The sequence below is a fragment of the Spermophilus citellus genome (genome assembly GCF_964194105.1).
Source record: "Spermophilus citellus genome assembly, chromosome: 17".
Classification (NCBI taxonomy): Eukaryota; Metazoa; Chordata; class Mammalia; order Rodentia; family Sciuridae; genus Spermophilus; species Spermophilus citellus.
This window is the reverse complement of record NC_138199.1, coordinates 73158760-73184051: the sequence shown is the minus strand read 5'-3', so window position 1 is coordinate 73184051 and position 25292 is coordinate 73158760. Positions and strand designations below refer to the sequence as shown.

The 25292-nt window shown below is 42.4% G+C and overlaps 2 protein-coding genes across 5 annotated transcripts in view; one reads left to right on the top strand and one right to left on the bottom strand.

Moving 5' to 3' along the window:
• Nucleotides 1-9078, bottom strand: part of SAP30BP (SAP30 binding protein) — a 44234-nt gene extending 35156 nt beyond the window's left edge. For all 3 annotated transcript variants that reach the window (XR_014019310.1, XM_081270919.1, XM_081270920.1), the window contains exons 1-3: nucleotides 8948-9078; nucleotides 7550-7659; nucleotides 4786-4833 (exon numbers count right to left, since the gene is read on the bottom strand). Coding sequence is in view for 2 of the 3 variants with exons in the window: in XM_081270919.1 (XP_081127045.1) it covers nucleotides 4786-4833; nucleotides 7550-7659; nucleotides 8948-9053 (264 nt within the window). In the remaining variant the exon portion in view is untranslated. The remainder of the gene's footprint in view (nucleotides 1-4785; nucleotides 4834-7549; nucleotides 7660-8947) is intronic.
• A 162-nt stretch (nucleotides 9079-9240) lies between these two features.
• The window catches only part of RECQL5 (RecQ like helicase 5), a 33568-nt gene continuing 17516 nt past the window's right edge, over nucleotides 9241-25292 (top strand). For both annotated transcript variants that reach the window (XM_081271673.1, XM_081271672.1), the window contains exons 1-7: nucleotides 9241-10005; nucleotides 11081-11202; nucleotides 12222-12740; nucleotides 13581-13686; nucleotides 14210-14321; nucleotides 14748-14910; nucleotides 20031-20110. In XM_081271673.1, the coding sequence (XP_081127799.1) occupies nucleotides 9876-10005; nucleotides 11081-11202; nucleotides 12222-12740; nucleotides 13581-13686; nucleotides 14210-14321; nucleotides 14748-14910; nucleotides 20031-20110 (1232 nt within the window). In that variant the 5' untranslated portion in view covers nucleotides 9241-9875. The remainder of the gene's footprint in view (nucleotides 10006-11080; nucleotides 11203-12221; nucleotides 12741-13580; nucleotides 13687-14209; nucleotides 14322-14747; nucleotides 14911-20030; nucleotides 20111-25292) is intronic.

Sequence of the window (25292 nt, the reverse complement as noted above, 5' to 3'; positions counted from 1 at the left end):
TTCCAGGAAAACTCTGATAGTACAATGCAACTTAAGCTTTCAAGGAAAAAATGTTAGAATCTTGGAAAACATACTCCCCATTGTATATTTGATAGATTTCTGTTACTTAACAGCTTGTCTGATAAGATCAATGATGTTACTAACAAATGTGATTTTTTTTAATATTATAGAACAAAATGTGTCAACATGAGATCTGTGTACACAGTAAACCAACATCTTTATAAATCACCAGTGACTGATAATATAAAATCATGCAAGGGTAAAAGACCCATCGAAAGTGTAAGACAAATCTGAAGCTGGGCACACACCTATAATCCCAGAAACTCAGAAATAGGTTTGCAAGTTCAAGGTCAACTTCAGCAAGAAAGACTCTCAAAAGAAAGAAAAGAAAATCGGGTATGTAGTTCGGTGGCAAAGAAATCACAGACTGAGTTTTGATAAAGTATCAAAGAATAATATCCATAATTATCTTAAGGACTATTAAAATACTTCTCTTTTCAACTACCTATTATGTAAAGCCAGATTCTCTTCAAATACTTTGAACACACAACAACAGACTAAATTCAAAAGCAGTTATGAGAATCCAGCTGTCTTCTATTAACACACTTTGTTTCAGAAATACTGTTTTTCACAAAAGTGTTATTTGTGTTAATTTGTAATGAGCTGAATTTTGTTATTTTAAATTACATATAATTTCAACTTTTCTCACTTTTAATCATTTTTTTCCCCTCCAGGACTGAGGACTGAAGCTAAGGTTACTCTACCACTGAGCTACATTCTCAGCCCTTTTTATTTTGAGACAGGGTCTCCTAAGTTGCTGAGGTTGGCCTTGAACTTACAATTCTCCTGCTTTAATTTCCTGAGTAGCTGGGATTTCAGGCTGGCTCTCAGTTTATAATAAATACCAATAGATAAAATTTAAATAAACACAAGTTTTTTGGGGATCCTAAGTTTCTTTTCCCCGGGTACTGGGATCAAACCCAAGACCTCATGCATGCTAAACATAGCACCTTACCACTGAACTACCCAATTACAAGATCCTCAATTTAAAAAAAAAATTTTGTAGTTGTAGATGGACAGAATGCCTTTATTTTTGTTTTGTTTTTTTAATTTTTATGTGGTGCTGAGGATCCAATCCAGGGCCTCATGCATGCTAGGCAAGCGCTCTGCCACTGGGCTACAGCCCTGGCCCAGGATCCTCAATTTTTAATTGTGTAATAACCAAAATGTTTTGAGGACTGCTATAAAAAAAATAAAAAGTGGATCTTGAAAAGCCAAAGCAGAACAGAGAACGCCATCTAGTGGAATAGACAGTTATGACAGCAACTTGCTTACTAACCAAATAAAAGATACTTCCAACATGTACTTCTGTAACAAGTTATATTGTTAGAAACTTTATATACTTAAAGCAAAAACATTCAAATTAAGGTTTTAGAATAAAAAACTTTAAATATCAATTAAAATAAAACTTGAATGTGCCAGAAAAACTCTGGGTTTGAGGCTGCTACCTGGAAGATAGTCTGATGCATCCGGGCCAGATTTGATGGTAGGCTCATGCTGGGCAGGGATTGTTTCTAGTCATTAGGATGCATTAGGGTACTGGTGACTGGAGGACATCTAATCCGGCAGCTCTATATAAACTCTCCACCATTACTCTCTAAAATAACTAAGTCAAGTTACCTTAGGACTGGATTTGGTGTTCTGATTCCTGAGGTCTGCCCAACAGAAATAGAAATTATTCCACAAAAACTTTTATTTTCATAGGAAGACTTGAAATTCAAGTGACTGAATGAGGTACAGTAAAGCATATCAGTCAAGGGCCAAGTAGAAATGATAGGACTTTCTAATCCCAATGCGGAACTGAGAAAGAGAAGGCTGAGCATAAAAGACACATTTACAATCTCCCTGAGTGTGCCTTTTTATGGAGTTCACCCCCACCCCCATTTCTTTATTAACTGCTCCTAGACAGCGGGAAAGCCTATTTTATTTTTCATGATCTTCCCTCTCTGATAAAGATATGTTCTTCCCCGAGGATTTACCTCAGGGACCACAGCACTCTACAAGGGGTGATGCTCAAGTGCATGTACCCCATTCTTAAGTCAACTTTCCCAGATGGCCTTCCAGCTTTGAGCACAGGCTGCAACTGCACACATAAAGCTCCAGTCTGGTAAATCCTCTTTTCCCTCCATAATTCAAGCCCAACACCTGATGGCTCCACCAGATTGTTGTACACACGGGCTCAATGACCCTTACACCCAAATCCAACAACAGAATAATACTCACACTACTACTACTGACTGTTTTCTTTGTGCAAGCTGAGCAGTGTGGGGCCATCTTTGAACTAGGCCACAGGTCTATCTTATGCCTTCCTGCTGGAATGCCCAGGCCTGGGTTCTTCACTCTGTGCAGAAAATACTTTGCACCTAATTTTTAGGGTCCATATTTTCTTTCTCCTGCATGCTAATGTCAAAACTTACTTTTCTTTTTCTTTTTTGTAATGCTGGAGAGTGAACCCTGGGCCTTGTGCATGCTAGGAAAATGCTCTACCACTAAGCCACATTCCTAGTGCAAAACTTATTTTCTTGGTAAAATGTGTTTTTGCCAGGAGTGGTGGTGCACTCCTGTAACCCCAGCAACTCAAGAGGCTCAGCTCTAAGCAAGTTAGCAAGACCCTGACTCAAAATAAAACATAAAATAAAAGGCTGAAGATGTGGCTCAGGCTCAGTGCCCCTGGGTTCAATCCCCAGAAAAAAAAAAAAAAAAAGTGTTTTTATGTGAAACATCTATAGCCTTTCATAAATTTATTTCTATGGCTGCAAAGAGTTGTATCCAATCACAGAATCAGTCCAAGTATGGAACACCTCACACTATATTTTCAGATATACTGTTGTTCTCCATACCTGTGGGTTTCATTATCTGGATATTCAACCATAGATCCAGAATATTTGGGGGTGGGGGAATCGCTCACGTGGGCTGGGGTGTGGCTCAGTGGTAGAGCGCTTGCCTTGAATGTGTGAGGCACTGGGTTCCATCCTCAGCGCCACATAAAAATAAACAAAACAAAGGAACTGTGTTCACCTACAAGTTACAAAAAAAAAAAAAAAAAATTAAAATAATACAGTGTAACATTTATTTTCACAGCATTTACACTGTACTAAATATTTTAAGTAACCTAGAAAATCCATGGAGGAGGACATCCACAGGTTATATGCAAACACTACACAATTTAGATAAGGGTTGTGAGCATCCGCAGATTTTGATATTCACATGGGGTGGAGGTGGGATGTTCTGGAACTAATCACCATGGACACTGAAGGACTACTATTTAGATTGTAACTGGATAGTTTTCCTAAATTCTACTAAGTCATCTTGAAGGCTTCACCTGGTTTCAAAGTAGGTTTTTTTGTTTTGGGGGTACCAAGGATGGAACCCATGGTTACATAACCACTGAGCCACATCCCCAATGTTTTATTTTGAGACAGAGTCTTGCTAAGTTGCTGAGGCTAGCTTTGAACTTGTGATCTTCCACCTTAGCCTCCCGAGTTGCTGGGATCACAGGCATGAGCTACCATGCCCAGCTCAAAGTATGTTGTTTTTTGATTTTTCATTTGTTTTGTTTTGGTAGTACTGGGGATTGAACCCAGGGCCTTGCACACACTATTCAAGGACTTTACCGCTAAGCCACATAATTAGTCCTCACCCTCAGCCCTTCTGATTTTTTATTTTGAGACAGGGTCTCAATGAATTGCCCAGGCTGACTTCAATCTTGTAATTCTCCAGCCTAAGCCTCCTAGATAGCTGGGATTACAGGTATGCACCAGTAGGACTGGCTTCAAAGCGGTTTTTTTTTTTTTTTTAAGAGAAAAAAAGGAGAGAGAGAGAATTTTTTAATATTTATTTTTTAGTTTTCGGTGGACACAACATCTTCATTTTATTTTTATGTGGAGCTGAGGATCAAACCCAGTGCCCCACGCATGCCAGGCAAGCGCGTTACCGCTTGAGCCACATCCCCAGCCCTCAAAGCAGTTTTTAAGTGCAAAATTTGATCCCTATTCCCCAGGCCCAGAGTAATGGAATTAGTTTTTCTCTTTAGGGGTTAAAAAAAAAAAAAAGTCCCATAAAGATTCCTCAAAAGACACATGTCCAATGCCCAGTGAATAACACAGCAGTTTAACCTGAACAAGGGGTTTTAACCTTCATCACTACTGGACCACTAAGAAACTTGACAGGAATCACTGCTAATTACTCTCAGCTGCTACTGGGATGGACCTATGAGAAGAAATGGCTTCATGAAAATAAATATGTCTTCCTGACCATTAAACAAAGCTTGCCCAAGAGTGAAAGTTGTACATCCTTAGGAAAATGAGGATTGGGATCAACATCCCCAGCAGTTGGGGTGAGGTCTCATATTGGTCTGAGCCTCTTGGAGATCTTTTTCACTTCTAGAAGCCTAAGAGAATCCCAAGTACACATGGCAACCCTCATGCCTTCCTGATTTCCACAAAGCACTTGGGAGACAGTGTGAGTTGTGAGACTCAGGCCTCTTGCTTTCTAGTCCAGAGTATGGCACAATCTGCAAGCCTGGAAATCTACTCTGCCTCAGGACTTATTCATTCCTAGGTTGCCTCAAAGATCTTTCTTTATAAAGCTGGCACTTTATAAATGCCACAAGGTCACACAATTAATTATTAGTGGGACAGATCGTGACCAGACATATGAACTGAGCCATGATGTTAAAATGCCTTGTTCGTATCCAGCCACCCCGCCACAGCCAACACCAAATACCTTTGGGTCATCAGCCTCAGGTTTTTCAGTCTCTGAATCGTCATCTTCCTACAAGACAAAGAATTTAGAGAATTAAGCTTAAAGGAGTGGGCCTGAGAGTCTCGCATGCATAACTAAGGTTGGAGCAAAAAGCTCATTTACCCAGAAGGGGTCATCCCACCAAGAACCCCTCCCCTACCAAATGACCCACAGCTAGAGAAAGAGAAGGGGAAAAGGAGATGTTCTGGGGTGGGGGGAATCCAAAAACAACAGCAGCTCAAAGTCAACAGTTACTCCAGTGGTGCCACAGTCCACATCAATGAAAATGCTCAAGGTAAAATATTACATAAAGAGTGGAAAGAAGTTGTAATTTGCTTCAGAAAAGAATAAAATTAGGTTACAGGATAAAACAAGCATAGTGTTTCCATTGAAATATGAATGATTTAAAACCAGTATTATGGACCTTCGCCCCCTTGCCTTTCATATTCACAAATATATCAGATTTAGACCTAACAACACTGTTCAACATAAAAAATGAGCTGTGACTCAGACATCTATACCCTGGTACCTCAACCAGTAGAATTCACACTAACATGAACACAGGAAGGTAGACATATGACTAGAGCAGGTGACCTAGGAAAGGCAGAACTAAAGGGCAATGCACAGTCTTTCTTGGGTCCCAGCTGAGTGGGTTCCGCCTCCACTGAGTGCTTACATTACTGACTGCCACTGATCCATTCTGCCCACCTTGTTCCTTATCAAATGAGCACCATGTGAATACGACATTGTCCAGAGCAAGACCACAATTCCACTGAACACTTATACTAATATAACGAAAGTCAAAGATCAGACACAGCTATTTTGTTAGATAATTAAATCCATGTCACTTCCATTACCTACAGCACACCCAATACATGAAAGATTTTTTAGTGCTGAGGAAATTCAACTGATTTGACACTGTTATTTTCAACAAAGCTACACTTTAAACCAAATGTGACCCAGCATTCTAGATGTTACTATACACACCACCTAAGAGTTGTAAACAAATATAGTAATGATTTTGAGACTTAACTGCCCTGTAAGGTGCCAGTGAGTCAAAGCCTTTGGATGCAATCTCCATAATCTCCTTAAAATGAAATCAATCAGCCAAATAATCAGTGATGGAGCCAGCTGAACACATATTTCAGAACATCTATTTTGGGATTGGTGAAATTTTACTAAAATATGAAACAAAGCTTAAATATGATGGAAATTCTAAGAAAAACAAATATGGAACAACATTTAAAAAATACACATTATTTAAATGTATTAAAGAAAACAATTATGAAGATTAAGGCAGTATATACATACTTGAGAAAAGTCAAGAAAAGATCTTATAAAGTTTTTCTAAAAAAAATCTAATCAACTCTGAATTATAATTATTAATGGGTGAGGCTAAAGACATGAAATACTTCACAAAAGAGCACAGAATATATTTCTATTAATTTGGAAACCCATAACGCTGGGAACTGAACCCAGGGCCTGCTAGGCAGGTGCTCTACCACAGAGCTACACTACCAGCCCTAATTTGGGAAGCATTTTAATGCTAACATTAACATATAAACATGTAATAACACGTTTAAATAAATAAGTGTGTCAATTCAAACTGTTGCAAAATAGCCAGACTCAATCAATATAGAAATTCAATTTTGTACATATCTATGCTAAGCATTAGCATGAACTTCCTTGCTTTTCCTCCAAACATTCATTCATTCATTTTATGGTGGTGGGGATTGAATGTAGGCCTTGCACATGGTAGGGAAGACTCCATTTCTGAGTTACATCACCAGCATCTCCAAACTTAAAAATTCTGATTCATAAGCCAGGCTAGGTGGTGTACACCTGTAATCCCAGCAACCCAGGAGGAATGTAAATTGGAGGCCAGTCTGAGCAACTCAGCAAAGCCCTAAGCAACTAAGTGAGACCCTGCCTCAAAATAAAAAATAAAAAGGGCTGGGGATATGGCTCAGTGGTAAAGAGGCCCTGGGTTCAATCCTCAGTACCAAAAAAAATTTCTGGTTCATGCTGCTCAGGTGATTGTGAATCCTATGTCTTTCTTGTTAATAAAAACAAGTTCTCCTTTCTTTGTTATCCAGTACCTACTTAACATAAGTGGAAGAAAATGAAATTTCCCTTCCTTATCTTGTTAACCAACTGAAGTAATTAAATGCGCCCCAATTGAGATTTCAAATAATACAGAGTTGATTTCAGATATAAATAACACACCAATTAGGATGAACACACCGTTATATCATTTAAGTAGGGAAAACTCATACAAAACACCCACTGATATCTGAGTTAAATAAAATAGTCCACTATCTTTCCTTGCAAATTTCAATTCCAAGGTTCATACAAAATGGTCCAGGTAAAAATGGATTTCATTTTCAATAGAACTACTGATATTCAACTTAGTTTCTTCAACCAATGCAAAACAAAAGAGGGGAAGAAATGAAGTCAGCCATAAAATGGAATATTATTGACACAATTCAAAAGTTTCTTTTTTTTTTTTTTTAAAGAGAGAGTGAGAGAGGAGAGAGAGAGAGAGAGAGAATTTTTAATATTTATTTTTCAGTTCTCAGCGGACACAACATCTTTGTTGGTATGTGGTGCTGAGGATCAAACCCCGGTCACACACATGCCAGGCGAGCGCGCTACCACTTGAGCCACATCCCCAGCCCCAATTCAAAAGTTTCTTGACAAACAAAAAGGTGCTTTGAGCAGCTCTGGATTCAAGAAATTTACTTACCGACTGTTTGCTGTTCTCGTCTTCCTCTTCTTCATAACCATCTTCATCACCCCCTGGGCGAGAAAAGTCATCATCTCCATAGGCATCAGACACCAATCCACCTTTCTCTTCTGAAACAGAGGTGGTAAAAGATGGAGAAGAAAGAAAAAAAAAAAGCAAGAAAACTTTCTAGTGACTTGAATGGCCAAGACTATCTCTGAAGAAAAAAGGGGAAATTAATTCTCATGTAAGTGACCACAGACACAAACATGGAAGAATATCACACTAAATCTTGTTTCTAATGCTGTCAATCCAGGCTGGGGGTGTAGTAGAACACCTGCCTAGCACTCATGAGGCTCTGGCTTATATTCCCAGCACAGCCAAAAAAAAAAAAAAAAAAAAAAAAATTAAAGCTATCAGTCCAGGGCTGGGTTTGTGCTCATTGGTAGAGCACTTGCATAACACATGTGAGGCACTGGGTTCAATCCTCTGTACCATGTAAAACAATAATAATAAGCAAATAAAATTATAAAAAAGGTTTTTTAAAAAAAGCTGTCAGTTCATCTACACTAGTTTAACTGAAGCCTTCCCTTCTCTGAATTATCATAGCATGGAGCTTGAACATCTCTTTTGACATGCTTGCCTCTACCTTGTATCATAGGAACCTGTGACTTTGCCTTCTCTTATAAGACAGACTGTCTTATTCATTTTCGTACCAATTCCCTTCACTTTCCAGATGAGAAAAATCCAAGGCCCAGACACATTAGGTAACTTGCTCTTTCTACTACCCCAAAGAAATCTGTTCCTATTCTAACAAGGGATTCATAATTCGAACAAAACAACAAAATTACTGATGGGCTTTAAAAACTCACAAAGAAACAGAATCACCCAGAAGCTTTTTAAAAAAAAAAAAAAAAAAAAAAAAAAAGCTCACAAATACCCAAATTTTATGGCGTAGCTACAGAATTACACTCTCTGGAGTGTAATTTAGACATACGTCTAAAAAGCTCCAAGATATGTTTAGAGCACATTCCTAATTTAAAAGTCATAAATTTACCAAGACACACGTTTCATCACTCTCCAAGTACGTTTTACTCATCTCCCTCCCCCCATCAAACACGGAACCGGAGCGAACTGGCAGTGATGCTGCAGCCGTGGATACCTCTCTCCTTTCGTCCATCCCACTGCCCAGCACAGATTTCTATTAAGTTTTAGCAGAAGAGTAGAAACAAAGGAAGGAAACAGTTCTTACTGCAGAATATCTAATGTTAAACCTAACTCAGGACCCCGACTGCGCTTCGGGGCTCCGGGGTCCGAATCGTGGGGCACAATGAACATCTCTTCCCCTCCTACCCCACTAGGAGAGCAGCATTCTGAAAGACGCTCGATTCCCCCTTCAGCTTCCCACTCGGGCCTCACCAGCCGCGCCGCCCACAGCTTCGATTCCAGCTTCGCCATCAGACTCGGGTTCTGAATCCTCCGCGTAAACCGCCAGAGACGACAGAACGTTCTTCTTCCCCGCCATTTTACTCCCACAGCTTGGGCGTGGCTCACGCCTATGACTCAAAGACGACGACTTCCGTGAGGAAAGTCAACTTCTTCCGGATCCCAGGAGACGCCGCGCCCGATGGTAGCCAATCAAAACCGCCGTTTCTGAACCTGGCCCATCCCTCAGGTCTGCGCTTGTTTACGTCATCATCGCACGACGGATGTAAGGTTGTAGGGGTTGTGTCTGACAGGCTATTCTCAGGGGTTTATCTTAGAATTGGGAAAGGTGTGTAGAAGTGTTTGAGCGTTTGCGGAACCAGCGGACAGCAGCGGCCCGGCAAGAGTCCTGGCCCTTAGAGGCCCTACGGCCGGGTCTGATACCTGGGGGTGATGAAAAGAGGGAATCTTTAGCTGGTGAAGGGAGAAAACTGTGGATCTGGGGCTCAGAGGAAGAAAAGTGGAAGGGCCGGTCCTGGGGGGAAGAATAGTCGTCAAGGCTGCCCTTACAGAAGAAGGAGCAGTAGGTGGATCTTAGAAAAACAATTCCACGTTCTCCAAATTCTTCCAAAGACACTTGCGTTTCTTGTGATCTGATTGTAGCTCTGGGCTAATTGGCCTGGGATAGTTCAATGTGTTTATGTTCATGGAGTCTAACAGTGCAGACGATAATTGCCCAGGAATGTATTGCTTGAGACAGTTCACCTGCAACTTTACTACTTGAAAATAACATTGCTTAAATGTAATGTAGCAGATTTATTCTTACAGAAGAAAACAATCAGTGTTTTAAAAGCAGAACAGAGTTCTCGTGGCAATCTTCCACCACTTTTGCTTTAACTTTTGGCTACTAATTTTCGCTAAGATGAACACCCACCCTCCCTCCACTTCCTTTGACCCTGAACGGCAAGTCCGGAGCACATTGAAGAAGGTCTTTGGGTTTGACTCTTTTAAGACAACTTTACAGGAGAATGCGACCATGGCTGTAGTGAAAGGTAACATGAGACTACCTGCCCTTAAATTTCTACTGGCTGTACCATAGCATAACATCATCCTCCTAACACTTCCTACTTCCTCACCTTAGGCCTGTAACTAGTTTTGGAGATCTTTAGACTTATCATCTAAAGCTGCAATTTTAATGGCAGAATCACTCACCTGTTCTGATTCTTACATTATATGGCTGGAGCCAAAAATAGTCTTTGAAAAATTATTCCTAGATTCCCATTTTTTGTTTGGGTAGTCACAAGGTAATCCCCTTGTTGAAAAGTAAGTATTTGGGTCCCCCATAAGAAAGGAAGGAACAGTAAGATTGTAAACTGGAGATATGATCATTGGAAATTGTCCAGAGGGGAGCAGCAGTGTAATATTTTAAAAAAAATTTTTTTAGTTGTTGATGGGCTTTTAATTTTAGTTATTTATATGTGGTGCTAAAGATCGAACCCAGTGCCTCACACATGCTAGACAAGAGCTCTACCACTGAGCAACAACCCCAGCTCTGCAGCAGTGTAATATTACTGATATATTTATAAACAAAATATCTCTAAGTGATGTCCTTGTGTGTCTACACAGATGTACCCAGTCACCTAGCAATATTCTGCTTTTACAACTGTTTTTCTTTTTCAGTCATCTATGTCCCAGCAGACTCAAAATTTATGCCCTTATTATTATTCGTGTATGTGGTACTGAGGATTGAATCCAGGGCACTCTACCACTAAGCTACATCCTTAGTTATTTTATTTTTTTATTTTGAAATAGGGTCTCACTAAGTTACTTCAAACTTATTATTCTCCGCCTCAGCCTCCCAAGTTGCTGGGATTACAGGCAGATGCTACCATGCTCAACTCATACTCTTTTATTTTTTAATACCATTACCAGAAATAGTTTTCAGACATTTCCAAATATTTTACTTTCCTTGTCCTTTTTATAGAAGGGACAGAAGAGAGTTAACATATCCAGATCTTCCCCTGTGCCAAACCATGCTAGATGTTGTTCCTACATTCTCATTAAATTTTTCAACAACCTTGATGAAAACATGAAGCACTGAGACGTTATCTTTTTGTGTTTTTGCAGGTGACAAGGATGTCTTTGTGTGCATGCCCACAGGTGCAGGAAAATCCCTTTGCTATCAACTCCCTGCACTGTTGGCTAAAGGCATCACTATCGTTATTTCTCCTCTTATTGCTTTGATTCAGGTGAGATTTGGGGAATGAAGGTGGTAACCCAAAACAATGAAGGAATGGTTGTTTATAGTTAGAAATTTTACTCCTCCTTTATTTGGTCTTTGCCTTTTATTTTCTCTGATTTTCCTACATTTCTCTTGTTGGGTTTCTGAATTGCCCAAATGTAAGGTTCTCTATTAGTGTATGTCACTCTTGTGGGTCACAAATGAGTCTTACTGTTTTGATGGCCTGAGGTCCCTCATCCTCTGGGTTTGGTTTTTGTTTTTGCTTTTTGGTTTTGTTTTGTTTTGGTTTGGGGTTTTTTTTTTTGGTGCAGAAGTGTATGAAACTTTATCTGTTCCATACACCAACTCACTCTCACATCCACACACATGTGCTCGTGATGTTAGGATAAAAGGTGCAGGTGTATGGGTAGCTAAATTGATATGAGGAATCCCTGGTGTCCTGGTTTATTTTGGCAAGTGTACAGGTATGTGAAACCGAAAAAGAGATGAGAAACTCATTGGGACCTTACTGACCAAATGTTCTGACTGTATTTAGTGCCTGCAGATGGGCTGATGGAATTAGAATTGAGGAAGTAAGGCCATGTGGTTAAGAGCCATCCACCCAAAAGAAAGGTACATAGACTGGGAACACCAGTTGTACTTTGCCAGTGTTCCCTATTCTCAGGCTTTGTGCCAGGTGCTTTATATGCATTCACATTACCTTTAAAATGTAAAATTTCATTCACTTCTTACTACAGTCTTATTAGATGGTTACTATTTTGGGAGAGAGAACTAGAACTGAGTCCCAGGGGTTAAGAAACAGCCTGAGAGCAGGTAGCACTTTAATGAGCCAGGATTAGATCCAGGTCTTTGTGACTCCAGAGAGCCTGTCCTCTCAATCACTTCACCTTGTATACTTCTGGGCAAAGATCAGATATATGGAAGGAGGGGAGGAGGCTTTATGACTGGGAAGTTTCCTGGGGAGTTGCAATGAAATTGACCACTGAATTCTGAGGGGCCACTGGCCTTGTCCCCTTTTGCCCTCAGGACCAGGTGGACCATTTGCTGGCCCTGAAGGTACAAGTGAGTTCCCTGAACTCAAAGCTTTCGGCACAAGAGAAGAAGGAGCTGCTTTCTGACTTGGAGCAAGAAAAACCCCGGACCAAGCTTCTCTACATTACCCCAGAGATGGCAGCTGCATCCTCCTTCCAGCCCACCCTGAATTCCCTAGTGTCCCGCCACCTTCTCTCCTACTTGGTGGTGGATGAAGCTCATTGTGTTTCCCAGTGGGGACACGACTTTCGTCCTGATTATCTGCGTCTGGGTGCTCTGCGCTCCCGCCTGGCACATGCCCCATGTGTGGCCCTGACTGCCACAGCCACCCCACAAGTTCAAGAGGACGTGTTTGCTGCCCTGCATCTGAAGCAACCAGTTGCCACTTTCAAGACTCCCTGTTTCCGGGCCAACCTCTTTTATGATGTGCAGTTCAAGGAACTGATTTCTGATCCCTATGGAAACCTGAGGGATTTCTGCCTTAAGGCTCTTGGACAGAAGGCTGATAAAGGGGTGAGACCCTAAAGTTGGGGACCAAGGTGCTATCTGCACCAGAGAGATGGATAGTTTTTCAAACCTTTGCTTTTCCTAGCTTCTTATCGAGGCTTCCTAAAACTTGTGTACAAGCTGAGTACAGTGCCTGTAATTACAGCTACTTGAGAGACCAAGATAGAAAGATAGAAAATTCCAAGCCAGCCTGGGCAACTTAGTGAGACCCTGTTTCAAAATAATTTTTTTTTTTTTTTTTGCTAGAGAAGCTACCAGGAATTGAACCTAAGGGTACTTTACCACTGAACTACATCCTTAGCCCTCACAAAGTCTCCTGGGGTCTTATTAAGTTGATGAGGCTGGCTTTGAACTTACAATCCTTCTGCCTCAGCCTTCCTAGTCACTGGGATTATAGGCATGCACCAGCATGCCTGGATCAAAATAAAATTTTAAAAAAGAGTTGGAGATATAGCTGAGTGGTAGAGTGCCCCTGGGTTCAGTTCTCAGTGCTTCACAAAACAAACTTGGGCACAAAAAGAGTTATCCCTTTCATTACCCGGCATTGTCCTCCTCAATGGGGTTCACTTGTCTTGGCTCTATCTGTGGAAAACAAGCACATGGTCCCTCTATGTGAAGCCTTTGCTGACCTACACAGGGTTTTGGGGAGTAGGCAGAGGAATTATAGAGGCTGGACTTTAGGCTGCTTTGGTTCTGCTGCTTCTGAAGCAGGAGAGCTCTGTTGGGTGTCCTGCCTTCTCAGGAGATTGAAGTTGACAAAACACAGAGCTTCTTCTGAAGCAGGCTGCACCTAGCAGGCTGATTGTTTTCTTCCCACACCTCTTTTCTTCCTGTCTCCCCATTCAGTTGTTGTCCGGCTGTGGCATTATCTACTGCAGGACTAGAGAGGCTTGTGAACAGGTGGCCACAGAGCTCAGCAGCAGGGGTGTGAATGCTAAGGCTTACCACGCAGGTAAGAGATGTCCAGGCTATGTGGTCCTCTTCACTTGAGGAGGCCTGTTTTGTTCCTATGGATTCTGGATAATTAGGTGATTCATTATCTTTTTCCAGAGACCCATGCAGAGCTAAAATTCATTTGATTCCGCTAAAAGGAGTCCAGGTGTGAATGAGGTCTAAAATAAGAGTTGTAATTCCTGATTCTTTTTCTTATCCTGTGCCCACCAAGCAGCAGGGGATGCATTTTTATAAGTCCAGATATAAAAAACCAGGTCAAAGAAGCACAGGCTTTGAGGCCAATGGACAACAGTTTGAGTCTCATCTAACATTTATTGAATGCTCTGTGCATTCACGTTGACCCACGGGCTGAGGTCTTTATGTCTATTAACTGAGGTTCTGTGAGATTAAGTGCCCAGCCCCAGGTCATATAGCTGGGAGTGATGGACTCAGGGTGGGTATAAAGTGCCCAGCAATGTAAAACCCAAGGTAAACCCATGGGAAATGTGGGTTATCCTTCCCCACCTTCTCCCCCTTTGCAGGGCTGAAGGCTTCTGATAGAACACAGGTGCAGAATGAGTGGATGGAGGAGAAGGTCCCTGTAATTGTTGCAACCATCAGTTTTGGAATGGGAGTGGACAAAGCCAATGTCAGGTGAGCTCTGCTTCTTGCTTTACCTTCCTGATTGGAGCCTGGCTCAGGGTAGATTGCCTAGTTCTATGCTTCAAAGAAGTTATAAAAGACTTAGTCATAGTTGTGTCGCTCATAAGTGTCAGAGTCTAATCTTATTCTAAGACTGGTATTTATTCCACTGCGCCTCTGGCTGTGAACTTTTTTTGGATCCCCCATATTTGTTGAAATTACCCCCTTAACTCCTGCCTCTAAGCTGGGCTGCTCCATGGCAGAGAGAGCTGCTAATGTGCTACAGACATCCCAACCGGCTTACTCTGGGATCTTTTTTCTGCTTCCTTGTATCTGGCCACAGTGGATAGAGCCCTACTCTAGTGGCACAGGATTCCCCCCTCCATGAGGACTCAGCTCTTCCATATCTCATGCAACTCATTCTTTTGAATCCCACAGGTTTGTCGTCCACTGGAATATTGCCAAGTCAATGGCTGGGTTCTACCAGGAGTCTGGCCGGGCTGGCAGGGATGGGAAGCCTTCTTGGTGTCGTCTCTATTACTCTAGGAATGATCGGGACCAAATTAGCTTTCTAATCAGGAAGGAAATTGGGAAACTCCAGGTAAGTCATGGGTGGTATTAGCCTTTTCTAACTGAACCCACCACTCTCCAATTTTACACAGTCTATTTCCCAGTCCAGCTGGAGCTTTTTAAGCTAGACAGGGTGTTACTGGCCAGGGTTTTGCAAGGTAGTAGTGGTGTGTAGGGTGGACAGGCAGCTGACAACAAGCTAGTTTGGTCTTATTTTCTTTATAAACATTTAAATTATGCTATTTTACAGTCAAAATCAATCTTGCCCTTGTTTTAGTGAGCATTGTTATGTGAGCATTTCCCATTGTTATGTGTCTTTTACTTTTGCTTTTAGCCATTTTTTATTTTTTAATGGTTAGGCATTCTTCATAGAAAACCTAAAAACAGAACCAAACATGTAAGAGAACCTGATGTGTGATAGGTAGCATTATAAATCAACAGGAAATTGTTGGAAAAGGGGGAACTGTTGAATAGTGCCAACCAAAAAAAATTTAGGTCCCTAGCTGATAGCATATACATATGAATTACAGGTGGGTTCAAGACCTCAAAAAGCTATAAAATTAGAAGGTGAAATATTTTATCTTCTTGAGGAAGGGCAGAGCAACTCAAGGTTGTTTTTTTTTTTAAAGTTTAAAAATTTTTTTTTAGATATTGATGAACCTTTATTTAATTCACTTATTTATATGTGGTGCTGAGAATTAAACCCAGTGCCTCATACAAAACTAGGCATATGCTCCACCACTGAGCCACAACTCCAGCCCCAGCTCAAGATTTTTGAAACAGAAACCATAAAGGAGTACGTGACGTATTTGATGAAATTCAAACTAAAATTTTCTGTATAATGGGGAACACCATAAATTAAGTGAAAAAAAGGGAAGATATTTGTAGTATATATTATTGGTGGGGCTGTTGAGAGAACTCCTTATAAGAAAAGGTACCAGCCTCATAGCACAAAGCACAGACAATTCATAGAAGAGGAAAACAGAATATTTAATAAATGTACAGAGATGTTCAATGTTACTTAGGAATCAGAAACATGCAAATCAGAAAACAAGCTATCCTTTTATACCTATTAGGTTGGCAGAAATGTAAAACATTTATAACCAATTGTTAAGAATGTGGAGGCTGGGTATGGTCATGTAAACCTGTGGTCCCAGCTACTCAGGAGGCTGAGACAGGAGGATCACTTGAGCGCAGGAGTTTGAGGCTAGCCTGGGCAATAGAGTGAGACCCTGTCTTAAAAAAAAGAAAAATTACAAGAAAATTTAGCTTGGTGTATGATCTAGGGCTGGAGTTATTGTGTGTGTGTATGGGGGAGTACTAGGGATTGAACCCAGGAATGCTCTACCATTGAGCTATATCCCCAGTCCTTTTTTTAATTTTTATTTTGAAACAAGTCTGGCTAAATTGCTGAGAGCATCACAGATTGCTGAGGCTGCCTTCAAATTTGTGTTCCTCCTGCCTCAGTCTCCCAAGTCACTGGGATTATAGGTGTGTGCCACCACATCCAGCCTAGAGATACTTTTGTAGTAGAAATTTCAAGCCTGGAGGGCTGGGGATGTGGCTCAAGTGGTAGAGTGCTCGCCTAGCATGTGTGAGGCACTGGGTTCGATCCTTAGCACCACATAAAAATAAAATAAAGATATTGTGTCCACCTAAAAGCTAAAAAGTAAATATTAAAAAAAAAAAAAGAAAAGAAATTACAAGCCTGGAAAACTATTCTTTTGAAAAAAAGAAATATTTGAATACATTAAAAAGTTTTAAATTTCTATCAATTCTGAAGCTATAAAAAATGTATATGGCAAAAAGTCCCATAAACAATGTCAATAGAAAAATAGATCTGGGAAAATATTTCAGTATAGAAGCAAGTAAAAGGTTAAGGTTGAGAACAGAGAACTTTTGCCAATTGATAAGAAAAAGGACACGAAATGCAAAGAATATGAAAAAAATGTTCCCAGAAAAACTCATCCAAATGACATTTCAAAAGATGCTCAAATTAATAGCAATCAAATAAATGCAAATTAAAGTAAATGTTTTGACATGCATGTGAATAAGCTCTAGCCCTGGTTGCTAGTGGGGCTGTGTAGGAAAGAGGACTCATGCTTTGCCAAGAGGAAAGCAAAGAGTTACAGTCATTTTGAAGAAAGCAATCTAGCACCTTCTATCACACTTTTTTTTTTTTTTTTGCAATGCTGGAGACAGAGCCTAGGACCTTGCACTTGGGAGGCAAGTGCTCTGTCACTGATCTGCACCCCTAGCTCCCTGTTACCCTTTAAAATATAGGTACACTTTGAGCCAGATATCCTATTTCTGGTATCAGAGTCTATGAAATAAAAGTGCCAGTGCATAAGCTCATGTGTAGAGCCTGTGAGGCAGAATTGTTCATGATGACAGAAAATGACAAATAAGATGAATGTTGATCCTTGGGCAGTGAGTAAAGAAATCATGGTACATGCTCCCCATGAGGGGATACAAGGCACAGCTGAGGCTGAGGAAGGCTCCTATCTTATTTTTTAGAAATTCATATTTATTGGGGCTGGGGATGTGGCTCAAGCGGTAGCGCGCTCGCCTGGCATGCGTGCGGCCCGGGTTCGATCCTCAGGACCACATACCAACAAAGATGTTGTGTCCGCCGAGAACTAAAAAATAAATATTAAAAAAAATTTCTCTCTCTCTCTCTCTCTCTCTCTCTCTCTCTCTCTCTCTCCTCTCTCACTCTCTCTTTAAAAAAAAAGAAATTCATATTTATTACTACTCATACATTTGTTTATGCTCTGTCTACTTTTCTGAAATGCAAATTCCATGAGAGTGGGACCTTTTGCTTTCTGTAACTGTAGTGCCTAGATCTGTGTTGGGAACAGAGTTAGTATTTAGTAAATGAATGGCTAAATTAAGGAATGGGGAGAGAAGGTGAATGCAAGTAAAGATTAGGATGGAGATTTTTGTGGATAGAGAATGATGGTTTGCCCTGAACTAAGGGAGCATGATTAACTCATCTCCATGATCTGAAATTCACATTAGACAAGGTAAAGATTTTGCTAGGATGATTGAGTAGAAGGTATTTATTTGAAACTTACTAACACAGTGAATTTTGGGAACCTACGCTAGACTCCTTGAAATATTTCAGATCATTGGAGAGAAAGAGAAGATCTAGAAAACTTATGGAGAGAGAACACAGGCAATATATGATGGACTGAGAACCAGAAGGGCATCTGGTTTCTCAGCTGGAACACTAGAAACAAGATAACTGTGAAGTAGAGCCTTCAAATTCCAAACAAATGCCAGGCCCATGTGGTGGCACATTCCTGTAATCCCAGGGACTTGGAAGTCTGAGGCAGGAGGATCTCAAGTTCAAACCCCACCTCATCAACTTAATGAGGTTCTGTCTCAAAATAAAAATACAAAAAAGGTCTAGGCATATAGCTAGTGATAAAGCACTCTGGGTTTAATCCCCAGTACCTGTCCTCCTCCCCTACAAAATTCTAAACAATTTCCAACCTAGAATTTTCTACCCAGTCCACCAGTTAAGCATGAAGATAAAGACATTTTCAGATGCAGGGTTTCAAAAAATTTCCTCTGTGTCATGTCTGGCTAGTAAGGGATGCTCTCCATCATAAAGAGATAGTAAACTTGGAGAGGAAAATGGAGATGTGACTGAGGAGCAAGACAAAGGGACAATGTTCAGTGGGAGTCAGAAAGACAGCTGGGCACAGGCCTACAAAAAATCATGCAGATGAAACTGGGGGATGGAAGGTTCTAGGAAGGAAGTTTCCAAAAATTAAAGTGGAACCTGCATGTCCAGCTCCAATTCAGATGAATTCCTTATTATGTCAAAACATTTGAGGGTGAATTAGTGACATCCTGAAATCTAGGCAAATGGAACAAACAATGCAACTATTTCAGGGAAAACAGAGTTATAAAAAAGAAAACCTGACCATGGGAAATGCAATTCCATGGTTTAGCTTGAAGTAGTGTTGACAGAGTTATAATGAGGAAAATATCAATGTGATAAGAAATTGCAGTTGAAACACATTGAGAGATTGCAGGTGAAGGAAGTATGTGCATTCATCTATATCAGGGGGAGGGGCCACCTAAATGCAGTAAGTCAGTAGGTAATGTCTCAGGTATCATGTCATATTTTCTTCACTTTTCTGTATTTCTTTTAAGTTGACAATTTTTTTCTTTCTTTATTTCTTTTTTTTTTTTTAAAGAGAGAGTGAGAGAGGAGAGAGAGTGAGAGAGAGAGAGAATTTTTAATATTTATTTTTTAGTTCTCGGCGGACACAACATCTTTGTTGGTATGTGGTGCTGAGGATCGAACCCGGGCCGCACGCATGCCAGGCGAGCGCGCTACCGCTTGAGCCACATCCCCAGCCCCCTTTCTTTATTTCTTTCTTTTTTTTTTTTTTTTTTTTTTTTTTTTTTTTTTTTTTTTTTTGGTGTAGATGGACTCTACATAATGCCTTTATTTTTATGTGGTGCTAAGGATCGAACCCGGGTCCCGCCCGCACTAGGCGAGCGCTCTACTGCTGAGCCACAGTTCCAGCCCCAAGTTGACAATTTTCTAAAAGGAAATTTTTAATGAATAGCTGTGTATTAAAAAGGCCAGTGGTGCATACCCATCACTCAAAAATAACAACTGTTAACCTTTTTTTTTTTTAGTTTTGTTTTTTTAGTTGTAGTTGGACACAATATTTTATTTATTTTTTTATGTGGTGCTGAGAATTGAACCCAGTGCCTCACACATGCTAAGCGAGCACTCTTCCACTGAGCCACAACCCCAGCCCCCCCAGCCCCCATTAACTTTTTGTGTGTTAAGCCTCTGTATATATATTAGCAGGTAGGGTCACACCATATAAGGACTTATATGAAGTCAGATCATATCATGCTTCCCACATGGCAGTCCAGGGCCCTTTGCATGAGAATCACATGGGGAGCTTTTTGGAAGTATAAAATATTTCCAAATATTAAGGCTTCTGTCCCAGAGAGTTTGATTCATTAGCCTAGGGATTTTGATGTACACACAGGTTTGGGGATACCATTTAGTAAATGGCTTTATTATTGTCCTGTAATAGTTTTCTCCCTCATTAATTTTTATAGTGACAATGTAGTCTAACTCTGTGACTTTTAGTGGTCATTTTCTGTCTCCAGGAAAAGAGAGGGAACAAAGCCTCTGACAAAGCCACCCTTTTGGCTTTTGAGGCCCTGGTGACCTTCTGTGAAGAATTGGGGTAAGTGACTTATTTTAGTTATGGAGCAAAATGTTAGATCATTTCCTCCCCCAGCAGCCATTATCTGACCAGCTAACATAAAACAGCCTTTTGTCCACCAAGGGACAAAGATCATTGGGTTTTGTATTGAGGACCCTTCTTCAGGACCCTTTCTCTTCTCTTCTGGAGGCCCCAGCCACTCTGGCAGTTTGAGGATTTGTTTAGCATTTTAGGTGGTCATCCACCTTTCCATTCTACTCCCTTCTAGGATGACTGACTTTATGTGGCCAGCCCCGAGCCATTGGCATTATGGTCATCACATGCCACTGAGCTGGGTCTTTTGCTTTACTCCAAGTATCCACTCTTATCTATGTCCCAAACAGAAGCATGTGACCCTCTTATCTTTTGGGCCAGGAGGCCTCATGTGCTTTAGAGAAATCACCCTTTCTAATAGCCGGCCAGCCCACATGGAACCCACTTGTCTCCTTTGTCTTCATCTGTGGGGATTGGGCAGGGTGTCATGATTGTGGCTGGACACATGTAGTTGTTACTGCCCCCTGTGAGGGACACCCCAAAGGACTCTGTATACTTGGTCTAAAAAGCTCTCAGATTCGTCTGATCTCATGGAACAGTCCTGGGAGGACAGCAGATATGATTGCCTCAGATACAGATGAATAAACCAAGCTCTGGAGAGGTCACAATCATAAAGCTCAAGGTAGACAGAAGCCACTAAATTTGTGCCTCCTAATTGTCAATGGAGTGCTCATTTCATATACCTATGCCATCTTGGTTTTTGTAAGCATAGTGTCTTCTTTTTGTTAGCTTGCTTGCCTGTTTTTATAGTGCTAGGGATGAAATCCAGGGCCTTGCGCATGCTAAGCGAGTGCTGTATTACTCAAGACTAGAGTCTTGAGACAAGGTTCTGTGTAGAGGTACATAGTACCAGTGTGAAACAGATGTTTTGGGCTGTCTTCTGGAAACCAGGGAGACACTTCCTTAGGCACTGTCTTTGCATTCCCATCTCTGTCCTACTCACATGAGTTGGTGGCTCCTTCTGGAAATGACCATCTCTCATTTGGTCTCTGTGGCAGGACCACACCCAGCAAAAGTGGTAGACTGCAGTGCCAGGCTCACCCTTGCCTTTGGCCCTCGCCACCAGAACCCTTTTCTGGCACTGGTTTGGGGATTGCTAAATTCAGCCTTCTTGGGCTCCTTGAGCAGACCTCTCATTTCTGGTGAGGAATAAAAGGACCACCGAGTGTTCTTGCTAATTGTCAGAGCCCCCTCTGCTGGAAGCACCTTGGCTGGTTCTTGTTTGAGGCTCTGGGGGTTAGAACCTGCCAGGTAGGGAGATGATCCTCTTTGAGGCCTCTACTTCTATTTCATCTCATTTCAAGGAGCTGGGGTTTCTGAGTGTGTCAATGGGCCAGCTGGGGGCAGGGGCCCAGGCATCCATGGGCCCAGGGAGTCCAGCTGAAGGCCTCCTGGGCTTTGTGCACACACAGCCTTGTACTTGTGTCTTGTTTTCTGTGTGTGAGGGTTCTGGATCCCAGGGCTTTCAGGCTGGAATAAAACCCCTGGCATGTCTGTAGGACCACTGCTCTTTGAATAAAAGGGAATGTTTATTATAAAATGGGGCAGAACATGAAGAAAAAGCTCCTTTCCACCCTATATTTGCTCCTTTTCTAAGAATAGTTCTGGTTTGAGGTCGAGGTGAGGCAGCTTTTCCTGCCAGCACTCCCTCAGGGCGGGCACCTGGCAGTGAGAGGATAGACCAGTGCAGTGGGTTTGCTAAGGTCAGAACATTTCTAAAAGAAAGCTGTTGTAGATGTTTGGGCATGTCGAGGTGGCACCCTGTGAGTAGCACTGGGTGGGAGGGTCTGGGACCAACAGAAAAGGGACTCGGGTCAGTTGGGAATGAGGCCAGGTTGTGGCACCCAGCAGTGTTCCTCTCATCTCTGCATGTAGCTGCTTTCTCTGGGCTGTAGCCATGGAAAAGCATTATTCATGACAGGGTTTTTTTGTGTTTTAGTGTCCTGGGAACAGTTATAAGGCATGAAGCAACCTCTGGCCTCGCGGCCTCAGTACCTTGAGATAGAAGAACAGCTCTGTGTTTAGGCCTGAGCTGAACTGTCTCTTGTGGTCTCCGAGCTGGGGAGCACAGAAGCCCAGTATCTTCCTGTTTATCCACTCATGTGCTCATTCACTCATGTGTTCAACCAACCAATATTGATTGATATCAGCTGTGCCAGGCATACTGGCCATGGGAATAAAATGGTGACAGAAAGAGACCCATCTCCTGCTTCTATGGTGCTCAGTTTCCATGGGAAAGACAGGCATTTGTCAGGTAACTGATGATTCTTGCCAGATAATGGTAGTGTACACCTGCAATCCCAACTACCTGGGTGGCTGAGGCAGGAGAATCACAAGTTTGAAGCCAGCCTGGGAAACTTACTAAGATCCTGTCTCAAAATAAAATAGAAAAGGCTTATGTTGCTCAGTGATAGAGGACTTGCCTAGTATGTCCAAGGTCCTGGGTCTAGTATACAGTACCACAGAACAGAACAAAACAATAAAAATGTACGATTTCTGTTAAAAGGGCTCTGAAAAAAAAGATAAATGGTGTTTTGATAGTATATAGCAGGTGCCCTACCCTAGTCCAGAGAGTCAGGAGAAATTTACCTGAGGAGTCAGGTTTAGACTGAGATCTAAAGGGTGAGGAAGCACTAGCTGAGCAAGTGTAGTGTTGGTGGTGCACACCAGTCAAGGGGGATGGCATGTGCAAGGGTCTGTGGCAGGACAGAACAGGGCTTTTTCAGCAACTGAAACTTGCTCCAAGAACCTAGGGGCATGTGCCAGATGGCTGGTCGGACAGGCAGGGCCAGACCACAGGGAGAGTTGCAGGTCCCAGTAAGGCTTTGCTGGCTTCTTCTGGTGACCACATCTAGATAGAAAATGAACTCTTACAAGTTAACAGATTTGAAAAGGAATTTTTTACTCCATTTGGTTTTTTTTTTTTTTTTTTTTTTGGTGTGTGTGTGTATATGTGTGTCCTCTTCAAGTTGCTGGCTGGGCTGGGAATCTATTGGGGGACCTTCTTATCCATTGCTTCTCTCACCTGAGGACAGAGGAGAAGACCTCTGCATGACCAGTATCAGACCAACCTCCCCATCTTGCTATCTGACCAACCCTAAGGCATACCCAGTGTTTGACTAGATTTTTTTTTTTCCTGGTGAGAAAAGACGACTGGGCCCTGAGTCTGAGGGGACCACAGAGGAGTATGGGAGAAGCAGAGGAGCCCACCTCTTGTCTTCTTGGCCCCCAGGAAGTCACATCAATCCTCTTCATATTCTGTCTTCTCCAGTGGAGGGATTAAACCAAATACAACAGCAAACATGAAGAAAAACAGGACTGTGGAGATAAATAAGCCAATCACTATCAGGCCCCCCAGCTCCCAGGGGTTCTCCCAAAACTCATCATGCCAGGCGGTCTTCTGGATTGCCGCTTGGTCCATATAAACCTAGAAAAGAAAAGACGGAGACTGTGAGTTTGGACCCTCAAAGTCCTGTCTCAGGTGCTACTCTCCACTCCCAACCCTCACACTAAGTAGCAGCTGCAGGGAATAGCTGGCCATATGTGGTCACTGAAGAAATGGTGAGTCTCTGAGCTCCAAGTCTCCCGCAAGCAACAAATGGAGTTTCCCCCTTTGTAGAGAGGGCCCTGCATTCTTCCCAGAGGCTGCCCCGGAGCCTCCCGTTCTCTCCTGAATAGCTCTGATATGAGCCAGGACATTCGTTCTATCCAAGGCCTGCTCAACTCAGAGCTAAAAAGCACTGCTATGCGTCCTCCCTAACTTTTCCTGCCCCAATTGCTAAACATTTGGGAGGCATTTTGAGAACAACCGCATAGGAGCCCACCGATGTGCTGTGGTGTGCTCCTATAGTCCCAGTTCTCAGGAGGCTGAGGCAGGAGGATCACTTGAGCCTATGAGTTGGAGGCCAGCCTGGCCTACAGAGTAATACCCTGTCTCAAAAAAAAAAAAAAAAAAAAAAAAAAAGGACAAGAGCCAAGAAGTGGCTCAGGCTTCAGTAAAGTCCCTGGGGGCCCCTGAAAATAGGAAATCTAAATATCTTTTCGAAATGGAACCAGTGTTTGGAGAGCTGTGAGCCCTTAGCTGAAGGGAGTAGAGAGGAGAAAGGAAAGAGTCATTACCTGCTGTTGCTACTGTCTTGTGACCTACGAGGGCAAATCAAGGTTGTCCTTCAAGCCCCACGCTTTGGGGGGCCCTGAGTGAAGAGACTGCCAGGTGACCAGAGCTTCACCCTGATTCAAGGAAGCAACTTTTTTGGGGGGAAGGCGTTAGTATTGACTAGAAGCCCTGACCAGACCTGCATTGCTGCCACCAGAACAAACAGCGGTGGGCTGGGGCTGGTTGCCTGGCAATGACCACTCCCTTTCTGCCTTTCACACTCCTCTCAGCTGCATCTTGCCTTTTGTGATGTCACTGTTGGGGTACTGTGGGCAGCTGTTCAGAAGTGCTCCCTGAGAGCAGTCAGACTTGGAGTGGGGTGGGGGAGGAGACTGAACCCCGGGGCCTGTACCCCAGGCCACCCACCCATCTTACCTGTATAGAGCAGGGTCTTGGCTTGGTTTAGATGACCTGTCCACAGAGAGAACCTGCCCAAAGCTGGGAGCCCTGGGGCTGGGACTGCCACCCAGTCCTTATTTCCAGGAATGTGGTGAATGATTAACTGCAGCTTCTGGAGTCTGGGGCGGGGAGCACTGTGGAGGCCTCACTTCTTGATGGTGCCTGTTGCCTCTCAGGCCAGGCCTTGGCTGCTGAGTGGCTGGTTGCTACCCATTGGTGTGATCGGGAAGCTAGGAAAAGGGAACAAAGCCCAAAACCTCATGGCCACCCTTAACTGCTTTAAAAGCTAGGATGGGTGGGCCTTTTGTGACCAGGAACTATGCCAGCCACTGAGACAAGAAGAGTGGGGCTGGCCCTTTGAGAGCTTATCTTCCAGCCCATGGTCCTCAACCCTGCTTGTGACAGTCACTAGGATCTCTAGAAACGCCCAGGCCCCGCACATCAGTCTTTGGGATGGCAGGGTACTGTGTTGTTTTAAACCTTCCTAGGGGACTCTCCCAGGTGTATCCAGGTGGCTGACAGATGAGCAAGTGCAACAAAGCCTTCTTAACTGTC